Consider the following 16,092-nt stretch of genomic DNA (forward strand, 5'->3'; position numbering starts at 1 on the left):
GAAAATCACTCTTCATGTATCATAACTTTCTTTCGTTTAAAAAACATCATTTCTTTCTCAAGTATGTAGATTTGCAATACAGAGCACATCTAGAAAAATATTAAATTCCATTATGTTGCAAAGATACAGCGCTTTAATTATCCTCTTTAAAGCGCCACCCATAGTGCGCACGACCATAAAATAATCCACCATGCGTTCCACGCGTTCGATATCTATGCTTCAATTGGAGTTCATGTGCCGGATCTATGAATGAAAATTTGCCACTCCATCGTAGCGGAATATTTTTAAAGAACAGCGAAAGCTTTAAAACCCAATTCCAGCAATTGTTCTCACACACCGGCAATCAGGCCTCGATGCATGGTTGATCAACGTTTGTTTACAAAACAAAGCAATGCGGTATTCTTCGAATGACGTTTAGCCATGCCGTTCTGCGAAACCACGTGTAGGGCTGTGTGTGTTGAAGTGTGTGTGTTCTAACGAAGGGAGATCGGTGTTTGAACATCGCTAGAGCAGCATGCACGCTGGGAAGACAAAAGAGGGTCGAAGCGGTGTCGGAAAGTTGCACAACATCAGTAGGCCGTAAGCTGACGGTTCTACTTATAAAAGCCAAGTGATGAGCTGTAGGTTATTAGTGAGAGCCCTGTGCCCTCTCTCTGATTATAACTTGCTCGTCCGCCTTTACCTCGCCAAAGGAAAAAGGAGGATTCGAAGATCTGATGGCTTTCTTTTAAACACATTTTAATATAAGATCTACAAGCATCAATAACAAAACGTTCATGTAGAGTACCTAGAAAATTGCTGTTTATCCATTAATATGATTGAATGCTTTGTTCCCTTATAATGTATTCTTAATGTTTGTCGAGGGAATCGATGCTGTATTAATTGATATATTCACGTAATTGAGCGCACTCGAACTGAATCGTCAAACTACTAATACATAACAGTGTTTTATTTCCCGAATGATACATTATGAAGAAAGCGCCCGGGTGGTTTATGATCAGATGCCCTGGTCCCGAATAAAGGTCCTGATGCGCTTCGATTACGACCATGGAATCTGTTTGTTGCATGCACAGGGAGTGTAAGTAAACATAAAGACACAGGCGGCCGACGCCTTCTTCGACCTTCGCATTCCCGGATCAAATTACGGCCAAATTATGCCGAAGCCACCACAGCAACCATAGCTAATAATACACAGAAATTGCGCCTCTCCATTGCGAATCCATAGAACAATCCCCACAGGGTGTAAAAACCGGCCCGGCACTCACGGAACAGATGATTTTGACAGCTAGCCCCTTGAACGGCTTGTCAACGCGTGTTGTCTCGCTGTAAACATTATGTAAACAGTTCTGTGCCGCATTCGCGCACCGGTCCCACCAGAAATTGCACGCAAAATGGTGACGGTACCGATTAAAACATGCATCCGAACGCTCGCCACCACCAGCCGGATGGACAAATCGTTTGCCAAGTGGTATCGAAGTTTGTGGCAACCGAAAGGCAACGACGAACCACCGTACGATCACATCGTGCAGCTAGGCGATCCCGTACTACGCGTGCCGGCCAATGCAATCCCCGAGAAGGAGCTCCAGTCCGCCGAAGTGCAGTATCTGGCCCGACATCTTACCAAAGTGATGCGAGCGTACAGGTGCGTCGGATTGGCCGCCCCACAGCTGGGCCTATCGTTGCGCGCCTTCGTGATGGAATTTAAGGACGAGCTGCGGGACCAGTACACCAAGGCGGACTACAAGCTGCGCGAGATGGAACCATTGCCATTGACGGTACACTTTGCTGTGCTGCTTTCAAGCAAACCTTTCCTAGGTAATCGCTTATTTGTTTTTATTTTTTATTTTAGATTCTTCTTAACCCCGAACTGAAAGTGCTCAACTACGAAAAGGTGATACACACGGAGGCGTGCGAAAGTGTGCGCGGCTATCGGGCGGACGTGCCCCGGTACCGGGAGATACTGCTGCAGGGCTTCGATGCCACCGGCAACCGGCAAGAGCTGCGACTGAGCGGCTGGAATGCCCGCATTGCCCAGCACGAGATGGACCATCTGAATGGGATCGTGTACACGGACATTATGAATCGGAAAAGCCTAACCTGCACCTGCTGGCAAGCGGTCAATGCTAAGAGTGGGCGCATTCAGCTATCGTTTGCCAGCAAATAAATCGGCCACTTGTTAAGAATGTGTTTAGTTTGTGTATGTGTGTATACCTTCCTTAAATACATACACACACGCACACCGGTTAGCTGTTTATTATGGTTATTGCACTAACGTATGAAACGAATGAACTGTTGGCGCACACAACAAAGCAACATGAATTAAGCCCCAGAGATTGAGGGGAAAGGGTTAGAGGTTTGTGCTTGTGGTTAGCATGGTTTATGGTTTGGTAACGAATGTACGATTATCTAAACGGTAACCACGGCTACCAATTTGTCAATGAACCAATGGTGTAGCGTCAAGATCTTTGCGCTTTATTCATTTCCCAACGATGGCGATTGCCAGCTTGCTCGGTTTGTTCGATCCAACTCTTGTGCCACGAACGTTTTTAGGCTGCAGTTAAGCTAAACCAAATGAGTAGAAACACTACTGTGAGATGAAAATGTTATCACTGATAAGCTATCGGCGTTAGTTAGCTGTTAGTGTAAATTTATCAAATAATAAAACCAACAAAAACCACTACAACTACGCAAGGTGCTTTATAATTGTGGCGAGATGAAACAAAAGAGCTAAGAAATTATAAAACCATACATCATCTGGTACAGTTTCGACTGCAGCCTAAAAACAAACGTGGACAAATTCACGTTCAAACGTAGCTGTACTGATTATCCACGGCCCGTTGACCGTCCTCGCTAGTGCCGCCGCCTGTTGGCTGCGAACCGGCAGCCAACCCTTGGTTCAATCCGCTCGTTCCGGGCTGTTGCTGTAGCTGCTGCTGCTGTGGCGCATGAACGTGAATATGCTGTTGCTGCTGCTGCTGTTGTTGATGTTGCATCTGCTGATGGGAATGGTGCAGATGTGAGCTCATCTGCTCGACCGGAACCGTTTGCAGCGACAGCTCCAGATCGCACGTCTTGATCCGCACGCTTCCGTTCAGCGTGATCGCTTGCGTTGGCAGCTGCGTAAGAGTAGTGGGGCGTCGTTTGAAATTAAATTACGAAGGAAAGAACCCAAAGCAAACCACCAGACAAAAGAGAAAGAAAGAGAGAGAGAGAGAGAGAGAGAGAGAGAGAGAGAGAGAGAGAGAGAAAGAGAAAATATGATCAGCAGTATGATCTCTGTAGTTCACCGCTTGGTGCCGGCAAACCGGAAACCGGGAACATATCACACTCTCTCCATATAAACTTAACGTTCGTGTGTGTGTATTGTAAAATAATTTTACATCGGAAACGGTTAAAGGTTTAAGGAAAACTTCCAATCCTGCTTATGCTAAAGCACAACCCGCACGGAAAGCATGCTTTTTCGCAGAGAGAAAGCACAAATACATTACCATGAATGCACATTCACAAGCTACGGAAATGGTAAGGAATGATATATGCTCTAACTACACACGCATGAATGTAAAACACAGGTGATGAAGACAGCGAAATGGAAAACACTTACAATAATTGAACTAAGTTGGCAACATTTTAGTAGAAACCGAATGCTGAAACTCTAACTCTACAAAACATTGGGGTAATTAACTTTATCAACCCAATGCAGAAAGAAACAAAACCAAGTTCGGAGTTTAATGATGAGCTAACGTTGGGAACAAAAACTTGCTAAATACCTCTGTTTTTCGTATATTTAATTTTAGACATCATTTCCAATCTAATTCGACTTTAGAAAAGGTTGCATGAAATAAAAGCAATAAAGACGAAACGCAAGAATAAACGACAACGTTCATAAAGATGGAACGACAGAGATAAAAACGGCGAACGAACGATACTATGAACGGATTGTTAAAATATGTACAAACAGTAGAACAAGAACATTTACGGCGAGAGAAGACCTAAAAGAGGCAAAAATAAAAAAACACGAAAAAATAACTTCAACAACGAAAGAAACCACATACAACATAGTGGAGCATTGCAACTTAGAAGATAGAGACACCAAAGAAACGAGTGTGTTGGCCCACGCACATGTCATCGTAGTATTGGACCGTAGAAGTAAAATACAACAGTAGAGCGCAACAAACAGAAATACCTCCGAGAATAATTGCACATTCCAACAAACAAAAAAAGAAAGACAAACAATACGAGCAACAGCAGTACGAGCTAACGAGAGATAAAAAGAAACGAGAACAGCTCGAGGTCAGAAGCCAGATCAGCAAATGGACACACATTTTGAAAGCACAACATTTTTGTTTAGAACGTTTTTGTTTATGGTTGTGGATTTTGGCTTCAATTCGCTTCAGTTTGCGCTTTTCACTGTTCCTAGCAATGAAACTGTAACTTTGTTCTGGGATGTGTTTGTGTGTGTGAGTTTGTGTGTGAACCGTTTGTATGTGTATAACTGAGTGTGTATGTTTTCGCATTTATGTTTTGTTTTTGTTTTAATGATTTATTCGCTTTCCGAAGGATCGATTGGCTGGTTTCTCCGTCAACTTTAAAGGTAGGGCAGGTTTGGCTGCTGTGTATGTATGTGTAATTGTGTGCGTGTGTGTGTGTGTGTGTGTGTGTGTGTGTGTGTGTGTGTGTGTGTGTGTGTGTGTGTGTGTGTGTGTGTGTGTGTGTGTGTGTGTGTGTGTGTGTGTGTGTGTGTGTGTGTGTGTGTGTGTGTGTGTGAGAATGTTGCCGCTTTTGCTGGGTAGTTAATATCTCACATGTCTTGGGCTGGTTTGAGGATTGCTGGCCGCTGTGCTACCGCCGCCGGTGGCCCCTGTAGCCATCCCGCTGGACGCATTGGAGGAGGAAACGTTGGAGGAAGCAGCACCGCCGGTGGCGTTATTATTACTGCTACTGTTACTACTGCCGATCAGCGTGGTCGAGTAGTTGTTGCTGGCTGCCGTCTGCGGACCGCCCTGCAGGCCGATTACCGATTGCTGCTGTTGCTGCTGCTGTTGCTGCTGCTGCTGCTGCTGCTGCGCGGCCTGTTGCGTGAGCATTTCTTGGTGCAGCGGGGTCAGCACGTACCCGGTGAGCGTCACATCGGCAGTGCCGCCCGATTCCAGCGGTATCGGGTGCTGCCGGAAGTGCTCGAGCATCTCGGTAATCGAGGGAAACCAGAGGTGCTGCACCCGGCACTGGCCCAGATCGTTCAGCGTCATGCGCAGATGCTTCGCCTTGCCCTGGAAGTTGAACGTGAGCACAAACTCGCCCTTGCGCGTTTCGCTCTGCCGCACTAGGAACACGCCGTGACTAGAGGTGCCCTCGCGCAGCACCAGCTGGGCGGCATCGAACCGGGGCAGCGTGCCATGGAACCACGGGTACTCGTGCATCATCGCGGTCAGGTCGGTGTCGTGCTCGTGCGACACGTCCAGATCGTTCTCGGTCAGCTCGAAGTTGCTCGACGACGATATCCGGTCGTCCGGCCGGCGGGGAGGCAGCTCCGGTGCGCTGGCAGCCGTAAGGGAGGAGTTGTTCGCGTTCGCTGTCTGGCCGGAGGTGGTGGTGGTGGCGGTGGTACCGGTTACCGTTCCGCCACCAGCCGCCGTACCGACGTTCCCGCTCTGGGCCGTGAGCGATTGATTCAGGCTGAGGTTGTTGACGTCCGCGGCCAGGTTCGATGTCAGTCCGGTTCCACCACCACCACCGCCGCCGCCGTGCGACATTGAGGTACTGAGTGTGGCGATCAAATCCGAGCTAGCCGCCGCATCCGACGGTTCCGAGTTTGGTTGCGTGCTACGCATGCAGTAGCGTATCGTTGCCAGCCAGCTGCGCATGTCGTCCGTGTCGCGGGCCTCTATGACGTACTCCAGGTTGTTGCCGGCCTTCAGCACGAACGTATTCTCGTGATCCGGCATCTCGAGCGCCGTCGTTTCGCGGGCCTCCGTTATGAGAAAGCAAAACACACCGCTCCGGGGCTGAAAAGTAGGACCGAACGGGTACGGGATGGTATTAAAATCACCACACTCAACCCAAAACTTCCCTTCCCCCTTGCTAGTTAGTACCTTTTGTGACTTTGGTGGTGAGTAAAATTCCAGCATGTATCCCGAAACCGTTTTCACCAGCACCAGCTTACACTTTTCCCACTTCTGCGAACCGGGCTGGTCGAGGTTTTCCGGTGACAGGTAGTTGACGGTGCCCTCCTTCCGGCATTCGACCACGATCTTTGCGAGCTTGGTTTTGCTCGCCCGCCGTTCCGACAGTTCCACCTCGTCGGAGTGTTGCTTGTGGAAAAATGCCTACGCGGATGGAGCGGGGGAAAACACGGAAAAGTGGAAAATTATTATTTGAGAGCGACGGTCGAAGGACCTCGATCGACGGGAATACTCACATGAATCACCTTGCCCTTGCGGAGCCCTTTGAACGATAGTCGGCGGAAGAACGGTTTGTGGTTGGTTTTTGGCGAATCTGTATCCTCGGAATAGTCGCTTTCCTCCGGTACCGTTGCGGACCCGTTTCCAGTCTGGTTGTGCGGAGATAAGAGAGAACAATCCATGAGGTGTTTATACATACGTAGAACGTTTGTTATTTGTTACTGAGCATTTTCGCACAATTCCTTCCCCATATCATAAGTAGTGGTGGGAGCTCGAAATCGAACCTAGGCGATTTCGATTCCGTTCGGAGCGGATTCCAGAGCTGATTCCGGAGCTGTTTCCAAAGTCGGCTCCGGAATCGGAATCGAGCTGGGAATCGCAATCTGCTCCGGTGACGAAATCAGAATTGACTCCAGAAATGGAATTAAAATCAAGTCTTGAATTGAAATACGAAGTTTCAGAAGCGAATTCAGATCAGGAATCGCTATGAGAATGGATCGTTTGATTTTTTGAGCCTAGGATACGTAACATCATTGGACCCAAACGCCTTTCTTATGGTGATGCCGTCAGAACCAATTCGGATTTCGGAGCCAATTCTGATTCTGGGGCCGTTTTCGATACCGGAACCAATTACAGATCCGTCCCGGAAACTGATTCCGGACCTACTATCCGGAATCGATTACAGAAAACTTCGGAGCTAGCTTGGATCGATTCTGATTGAAAACTTTATTTCTCCCATCACTAGTCATTAGAACCCCTGTGGTCGCTTGATTCTTGGCCCAATTGGAACCGTCACCTTCTTTTGTTTGTACTGGTAGGCCGCAGTGGCAGACAGCCGGTTGCATAGATACCCCACCACCCCGCACAAAGGTGGACGGGGTGGAGCTGCTGATAATGCATAGAAACGTGAGTCTCTCGATAGAGCCAGAGTCAGAGAGGCAACCAACAAACAGGCAAACCAATAAAATCATCAGCTTCAATTTATTTCAACCTCCTAGCTGTGCCCCACCCGCCAGCTTCGTCCATTTGCCCAGCCCCGGCGGCTACTATACTGTCCATCGCCCCAGGGAGCAAATTAAATCAGACAAAACAACAACAATAACAACAACAAAACAAACAGCGGCACACAAGACGCTTTAACATCTGCACTCCATTCGTATAAATCATTTGTTGAAGGACGTGAATGGGTTGATTTTTGATTGAGCTGCAGATGCGATGATTAAGGTTGTTTAGTGTCGGTGACCCGGCGGTCCAACAACACTGGTACGAGATTTGTCTTTTTTTTTGGGGACCAAAACGCTATTCTAGGGCCCCGCTCCCGCGTAGCTTGCGCTAAACATGAGATCATTTTAACGTTCCCATCACAAACGTACTGTCGAGTAAATAACTTTGCAAAGATTAAAGATAAGCTTTTAGATTCACTTTAGAAAACAAGAGCAATCAACCGTTACGGGATAGACAGCACCAGCGATTCCGACCAAATACTTTCTTCTTTTCAATATGCAAATTAAATGCGAAAGATGAAATTTCCCGTAGTGAAACGGAATTCCAAAAAAAGTTCTTCCACAAAACGGTTGGAAAAACCCCGAACTCTCTACTCTCCACTGAGCTTGTTATCATATTTAAAAATGCGAAATAAATATCCGTCACGATGGTGGCGCGATCAGCACACCATTCAGCAGTGATGACCACGAGATCGGATTTCGATTGTGTCCCAACACAGAAAAACGCTGCGCTGGATGATAACATTCCTGCACGCCCTCGAACGACCACCAAAGGCCCCGAACCCGGTACGATGGCCACGAATCTTTACGCGTGTGTGTGTGTGTGTGTGTGTGTGTGTGTGTGGTGGAGAGGATGCATAAAGCGTAAACAACACCACTCGAAGTTCATTACCATTGGGGTTCGGTGTGTTTGGAGTGGGTCGAGCCGAGAGGCGGCTACTAATCTGAGTGTTGGTAGGCCCACTTCACCAGCATTCCTCTACACACACACACACACACAGACACACCCGAGCGAAGGCGGCAGCAAGTGTAGCGACGTGAAAACCACACCAAATCAACACAGCCACAACACCCGCGTCTTCCCCTCTCCCTCCATGCATTCATTCATTGGGCAAAGGTGGGTAACGGACTAGAATGGGCCCACCGTGGAATAGCGCGAAACGAACAGGCGGGCACGGGGTTGGGTGTGTTCATTGGCGTTTTGAAATTTATGAATGAAGTTCCAGCGAGCCGTTCGAGGAGGCAGGGACGGCTGGGTACGCTCCAACCTGTCCGTTTTAGTCGTGCCAGGTGGCCATGTTTGGGATTTGGCGCGTAGTACAGTACCTGCTGCTCAGCGAGCGTGCGCGCGCGTGGTAAACATGCAATACACGGTAAAGCGCCAAGGCCGGCAATGCGGGGCACACGAGGGGAAACCATCCCATAGGGGTTACTAATGTGCTGACCAAAAAAATCGCGAACAGGATTGGAAGAGGCGCCCGTCAACGGTCACACATGTACATACCAGCACGAAGTTAGGGCTGTTTTGATGCGTCTATACCCCCGGGAAAGGCACATTATTGGTAGGTGGTGGCGAGAGACTACATTACTTAAATTACTGTTGAAACACAAAACGATCTTCAATTCTTGCTTTTATACAAATTGATTCGACAGGGGATGATAGAAATTAAAGAAGAAATAAAGTATACTTTTTTAAATGCCTTTAGCTTGAATGTATATTTGTGTTGAATCATATAACAACGTTGTAGTGCTGTTGACTAATCGGCTTTGAAGTGGAAGTACCAAAAGGCAAATATTTGTGCTACGATTTGTTAACAACAAATTATAACTAAATGTTGTTTCCTGGCTAGATCAATAAGACTTCTGCTGTAAACATGTCCAGGATGAGTAAGAAATGAAATAACAATAGGAATCACAAATACGCATAGCTTTGCATCAACAACCCCCAAAACAACACAACATTTGCGGCGTGCAATTAGGGGAAGGCGGGGACCAAATGGCACTGTTAAGGATTTTGCTCTGTATCTCACTGGGTAAATCACTGTACACAGATATTTTGACGACAATTGATGCTTCAATGGCTTGTTCATGACACAAAAATAGTAGTAGACGTATGAACAAAAAATATAAACATATAAAACAAAGTTAAAAAATCAACATCAAAAGTCGTGAAAATGTTTTTGCTGGGTAAAATGATCTTGCTATGGTGCAATATGTCATACAAAAAATGACAAAATGACAACCAAACAAAGGGGCAAAATGGACCACAACAGTGGACGTTAGGCTTTGGTTTAAGCTAAGATTTAAGTTTTGCATGAAAGTGTTTTGTTGAATAGTTTAGGAAATTTATTCATTTATTTATAAATCTTAGGTTAAGATTTATAGTCATTTAACATTGTATTTGTTATTTGTTATTGTTATTATTTAAAATGGACCGCAAGTGTTGAGCGATTTGATGTTATTCTGACATCAGAAGTGTGTTAATTTGCCAGCAATGCAGGTTACCATTTCGTTCCACCTCACCAGTTTGCCCCGCTTTCCCTTACATTTGTCATGAGCTGTTTTCTTTTCCCCAGCGGGTTACAGTCGTTGTGTCAATGTTGTTCCGGCATGCCGATTCTAGTGGCCGCTAGGTAAAACGAAGTATGATAATACTGTTTACGGTTTTCCTATTTGTACGCCCGTCTGCCCCGCCTGGAAAATTACTCCACCGGTGAAATATCCAACTACTTTTCATTCAAACCCGTGTTAGCAACAGCACACACACACACACACACATCGGGAGTGACGTGGAGTGCATTCTCCGAAATAAATGCAACAATGATAAGAAGTCAAAAATAGACACTGCTATACCCATCGTCATATCGCATCCGTGTCTGCTGCCTTTCCTTCCCTGCGCGCTTCCACCGTGTGCTTTAGCGTGATTGGTGGTGGGTTGGCTGGGGCATTGATTTGATAACTGGTCCTCCGACCGCGAGCAGGCACATGCGGGCAAAGTGTGGCAAAACTTTTTTTTTTGTGTGTTTTTGTCGCCGATGATTTCGTCGCAGCATCCCATGAATGCTGCAAATTGTACTGTTTTTCTTCTTTTCTATTTAATGAGCGTTACAACAAAGCGCTTTGTGTGTTCAAATGCACCGTCAGGTTAGCGTTAGCTTTAGCTGGTAGATGTAGATAGGCAAATAATTAGAGTTAGTTCTCGGAAACTGTATCACTTTGCCGTTATAGTCGCACGCCAAATAACACGTGCCTACTACTACTGGTCGTTGGTGCGTTGAGGACATGTTTTCTCTCCGCGCGTGTGTGTCTGTGTATTTTGGAGAGGATTAATGGAACAATTATTTGAATTGTAAATATTACAACCACGAGTATCAGGTAGAGAAGGCATATCAAGTTGGATTAGTTTTAGGCAAGTTTGATGAAGGAATGCCTCAATTTGATAATTAGAATAACATTAACTATCTGCCTTAATACATTGGGAACTCGAACGACGTAACAACATGCCCGTCATGGGTTCAAGCCCCGAATAGACCGTGTCCTCATACGTAGGACTGTTCTCCCCATTTCCTGCTATGGATTATCAATGAGTCACTGAAAGCCAAACCTCTTCTAGTGGTACAGGCAGGCCTTGACCGACCGCGGTTGTTGTGCCAAAGAAGAAGAACCGCCATAAACTGTCAATGATTATGCGGCTCTACGATTACGAAAGTGACTGACTGTTGGCATTCATCAATTCAAACGCAATTGATTTGAAGAAACGTGTACCATTCGAAAAGCGTCAGTTGACTAAAGACGGAATTCGAATTTCGATTATTATTGTAATTGGGAAAACAAAAAAAAAAGAAAACAAAAACGAACAAACTGTTTGCCCATTCTTCTCGTGCGAGGGCGTCAGCTCATTCGTAGGAATCCATCCGCCACATTCCAGACAACCGCCCACTCGAGACGACAATACTCTGTATGTATATGGTCGGGTTTGGCGTAAGGACACCCATTTTCGGTATTAAAAAAACTCCACTCCACTTGACATATTTCTCAGTCCCGTATCCGTATACAAACAAAGGGCCCGGACATACACTTCTTTGCCGATCCTGTTTCGGTCGATAAGAAAAGATGTGTAATCTATTTACACGGCCCACCTTCGGCCCCAACCGACGTGTGCAGCAACAGTTTGCTCAAACGGAGAGCGAGCGATAAAGAGAGAGAGAGAAAGCTTTCTTCGCGCACAGAGGTTGCGTGGGCTTTCCTAGAAAGATGGGACCCACGAAGAGACTGGGTTGAGGATGGGCTATTGGTAGGTTCTGCAAATGCAACCACAGCCACCCCAATGCCGTTAGCGGGCACACCCTGAAGAGAAGGTGGCGGGCGAGCAAGAAGTGAACAAAAGTAATACAAAGGAGAAAAGTATAGCATTGCCCGCCCCGAGCTGGCAACGATCAGGAAAGCTCTAAACTAGTGATGGGTAAAGTTGACAAAATTCCTGAGTCGACTCCGATCCGACTCCGATAATTTTAGAATCGACTCCGGAAGGTAGGTCCGCCTAGCATTATCAAGAGACCTTCGTAGTCGTTTGGAATCGTCCGGAAGTCGTTCGGAATCGTCGGTGTCGTCCGGAATCGGTTGGGGTCGAAGTCGTTCGGAGTCGACCAGAGTCTGTCTACAGGCCTGTATACGATGTCCATAAGAGACAAAAAACACAACGAAATGAAATGCCTGATCACAAGTACATCACATCGGACGGCTCATGTTGCCTCCGATCGATTCTAATTCCGGGCGACTCCGATCGACTCTGGACTACTCCGAATGACACCGAATCACTCTGAGTGTCTCCGAACGACTCCGGGCAGAACAAGTGGTTCGGATTTTGCCGGAGTCGGAATCGGACTAACTATAGTCGGAGTCGGATCGGAGTCGTGCGTGCGATCCAAAGAGCACATCACTGCTCCAAACCAAACCGTTTCCAGGGAGCGGAGATACCGCCGGGCAGGCGGTTGTGGACCGGGTTGCTTTGTTCTCAACAGCGGCGTAGGAGATTAGCTACGAAAATGTTATGAATGAACCCCGGGTACTATGTAAAACATTCGAGCCTGGGTGCTGTCGGCCGGGGTTGCTGCCTCCCGGACATCGCCCCAGGTCAGGATGGGCAGGCGTATGGCGTCAGTGTGTGGGTGCGCATTGATTACAGCCAGCTTTGCTCGGGTGATCAATGACGTAGCGCGGCACCATTTCGGTGGAAGTCGGCGGAATGTGGGGGGTGTTTGTTTTGCCAGTTCGAATGAAATAGCACATACACACAGACCGTTTAAATGCTTGATAAACGAACTGCAACACAGTCTTAACGCAATTCGCAGGATGGAAATACCAAGTAAATTGAACAATCGTTTAAACAGTTTCACAATTTAGCGACTAACAAATGGGCTCGGGAAGAAAAAAAAAGCCCCATTCGATGGAAAGTTCGATTTGGCGATGGTCTCCACTTTATCCCCTTCCCCTATCTACAATGACGCATTCCGATAACGTGCTGAACGTGAAGCTTTGCTAATTGTTTTTTGCCTGAATGTCTTCGCCTAAGGGTACGGGGAGATTAGTTGTTGGGTCAGTGAGCACACGTCACGCTGTGACAGTATCCTGGTTACGGTTGATTTGTGTGTGTGTGTCTTTTTCGTATGTGTCACAGACATCCTTTCGGCTTGTGAGGCTGTGTGCCTTGTTAGCTACGATGGTCCGCGATATGTTACGATTTTTCTACCATCTTTCGCTAATTGGACGTCACGTAACACTGCTGGCTAGCGCAGGGAAGTCTGGAAGACGTTCGTCCCTCCCGAAATCCCCTCCCCCACTCACCTTAGGTTGCGCTCGGCGGCGCTGAAACTCGTCCTCGAAGCGAGACTCGAAGCACTGCACGAAGCGCCGCATAAAGTCCCGATGGGAGATCGTGTGGCGGGCCACTTCCGGCAGATTGTTGGTGACGTAATTTACGCACGCCCGGGCAAAGTCCGCCGAGGCCGCCCGTGCGTGACGCTCGCAAAATTCCGACCACGTACCGGCGGTCGGCGCCGCCGTCAGCGTCGTCGTCGATGCGGTCGGCGTCGGCGTCATCGATCCCATCATCGCCGACGACGATGCCGTCCCGACGGTAACCGTGCTGCCCAGTCCGCTCTCGCCATCCTCCGCGCCGGTGACGCCTACGTGCGAGGCGTTGCCGGCATGCGACACATTCCCAACACCCCCTCCTCCTCCTCCTCCTCCTCCTCCTCCTCCTCCTCCTCCTCCTCCTCCTCCTCCTCCTCCACCCACGCCACTTGATATTTGATGCTGTTGCTGCTGCTGTTGAACTGTCACTGAGCTGCAAAAACTTTGCTCACCATCTGTCAGATTGGCCATCATTTTTGTTTATTTTTCTCCCACGCTTCTCCGCTGCGCCAACCACAGGCTCACACACGCACGCACCTACACGCCGCACGCTCTCCTCTGCTAGGGTGCTGCTGCACCACCCCCGGGGAATATAGGCACGCACGCACGCACGCACACACACACGCACTAGCTTTCACACTTTTCACCAACAATATGCACGGCGCCACCCTTTGGCAACACACACACCCAGCTAGCCAGCCAGCCAGCCAGCCAGGATTCTGGCCCTTCTTTCCTAGTAGGCTCCGTGCGGATGATCTCAGCCCCCTTCCCTTCACTTTACGCCCCAGACCGCACACTGCCTGCTCTGGGGCACCTGGACATGGGCGGGAATGTGGGCAACACGAGGGAGCGGGCACCGAGTCGGGTGGGTGGTGCACACTAGTCGTAACAGATTGCTCACTCTTTTCACTCAACTGCAGCAGCAGCAGCAGCAGCGGCGGCAGCGGGGAAGGTGGTGTGGCTCACAAAAACAAGCTCCGCCCGATGGCCATCGTCGTACGCACAAGAGCATTCTTCTGGGCCTCCCCCCGACACAGCGCGATAGTGCGTATTGACGATGACGGAGATGATACGGCAAACCACTACGATAGGCGGTGCAGCATCGGTGGCAAACGAGTTACAATAATATGCTGCTAGTACTGGTGCTGCGAAGCGGCTAGATTCTTTCGCATTTGCTGCGAGAAGCACTTCAATTTTCACACCAACCTAGCGACTGGACGCACTTGCGGCCAGTAGACGTTTGTTCGCCCACTTTAGCTAGACAACACCACCGCGCCACAACACTGCATGCATTGAACTCGTGATAGAAATTTTAATTCGATGTAGATTTTTTATTATTCTGTCTATTCCCGTGATGTTGTAAACTTTTTTTTTCTAAGCCCGTGGCTACACCGCACAGCGGGATGCCTGTCTGGACCGTTCTGGTTGACGGTTTGTTACAAAACATCACCCACGGTTTTACTAACCCTTATGGCTGTGCACTCTGTTGCAGCGAAAATGGTATCCTAGCAGCTCTCTCAAAACTTTTCTCATTTTTCATAAAACGAAGACTGTCCAATGCAACGAAGTTAAAAATTTCTTGCTGCGATTTTTGAAATTTTTTTTTCCACAATCCAATGCATTTATATATTTATCTTGGCATTGTTGGAAGCTTGGTAAAACAATTGTCTTGTTATTTTTTTTTTAACATGTGTTAAATACACTTCAACATTTATGCACAATTGTACAATTTATTATTTAATAAATTGTCAGCAAATTTGGTTCATCACTTCACCAGCGTGCATTGCGTTTGCTTTGGCGGCTGTCAACGGTGCGAGATTGTTTTGGGGCACTGTTTTTCCTTGCATTTAACATAAATAAAAATGTCCTATCCGGCTGGAACCGCTCTGCGCTTTCCCATCCTGTTCGGGAGTATATTGGTCGGGTTTGGAATGGCGTTCTACAACCGGTAAGAAAGCCGTCCCGTATCGTGCCCGCGAACCCACGTTTGCGACACATTATGAAACGCTAGTTGTTTGTTACGTTTTTCCTTTTTTTCATCAGCGATAAGTTCATGACCGGGCTGGAAGAGGAGCGCGATCGGCTGAACAAGGAGGATTTAGAAGCGAAGCAAGTGCTGCTGGACAAGATCGACGCGGTACGAAAGGCGCGCATGCAATAGGTGTTACTTCGAGCTAGTCATTTCCCATCGCTTCACACAATAAACGCTATGTACAGATTTTTACATCAGTAAACACATTTTATTTAGATCTAACCGAGCCGATGGATGGCATGTGTGTGTGTGGTGGTTGGTTGGGTTGTTTTGCGGTTCTAATCCTGGCGGATGCGCGCTGCTCGGGGATCATCCGGACGCATCACAACGTACGTCAGCTTGTACCGGCGGTTATCAGCGTCCTTGCGGTAGTAGTTGGTCAGTCCCACCACGCTGAGTCCGATTCCGATTAGAGCGATCACTGACGAGCCGACCACCTCGGGGATTTCGTTCCACCCGCGCTTGAAGAGTGCGGTCAGGCCGCGACTAGCCTGAGAAGACGCTGCCATTGTTGCGTTCCGGTGGAAAACGAGCCGTTCTGGGGGGAATTGGAAGGATGTCGAATTCAGAAATGCTATTTTTCCACCCAATTTTCAGCTAAAAACATTCGCCACTCACTCTATTCACGTAATCGTGTTTTTCTTTGCTCGATATTTCACACCTTCTGATGTGCTGTCATCGTGACAGCAGGCCGCCTTGTACCAAGGTGCATAGACAGCTGGTGTTCAAACTCGCCCATTTCGAA

General features: G+C 47.8%; 3 protein-coding genes across 3 annotated transcripts; 1 reads left to right on the plus strand and 2 right to left on the minus strand.

Moving 5' to 3' along the window:
* Positions 1-549: 549 nt before the first annotated feature.
* On the plus strand, positions 550-2,433 carry LOC121603516 (peptide deformylase, mitochondrial-like). The gene is made up of 2 exons (XM_041932354.1): positions 550-1,775; positions 1,850-2,433. The coding sequence occupies exons 1-2, from the start codon at positions 1,392-1,394 to the stop codon at positions 2,162-2,164; spliced, it is 699 nt and encodes a 232-aa protein (XP_041788288.1). The 5' UTR covers positions 550-1,391; the 3' UTR covers positions 2,165-2,433.
* Positions 2,434-2,780: 347 nt separating this feature from the next.
* On the minus strand, positions 2,781-14,730 carry LOC121603515 (SH2B adapter protein 2). The gene is made up of 5 exons (XM_041932353.1): positions 13,247-14,730; positions 6,416-6,547; positions 6,090-6,323; positions 4,803-6,002; positions 2,781-3,116 (listed from the first exon to the last, which is right to left on the minus strand). The coding sequence occupies exons 1-5, from the start codon at positions 13,787-13,789 to the stop codon at positions 2,805-2,807; spliced, it is 2,421 nt and encodes an 806-aa protein (XP_041788287.1). The 5' UTR covers positions 13,790-14,730; the 3' UTR covers positions 2,781-2,804.
* Positions 14,731-15,533: 803 nt separating this feature from the next.
* Positions 15,534-16,056, minus strand: LOC121603518. The gene is made up of 2 exons (XM_041932356.1): positions 15,966-16,056; positions 15,534-15,885 (listed from the first exon to the last, which is right to left on the minus strand). The coding sequence occupies exon 2, from the start codon at positions 15,854-15,856 to the stop codon at positions 15,626-15,628; it is 231 nt and encodes a 76-aa protein (XP_041788290.1). The 5' UTR covers positions 15,857-15,885; positions 15,966-16,056; the 3' UTR covers positions 15,534-15,625.
* Between the last annotated feature and the right edge of the window lie 36 nt (positions 16,057-16,092).

Source organism: Anopheles merus, chromosome 2R, assembly GCF_017562075.2.
Source record: "Anopheles merus strain MAF chromosome 2R, AmerM5.1, whole genome shotgun sequence".
Classification (NCBI taxonomy): Eukaryota; Metazoa; Arthropoda; class Insecta; order Diptera; family Culicidae; genus Anopheles; species Anopheles merus.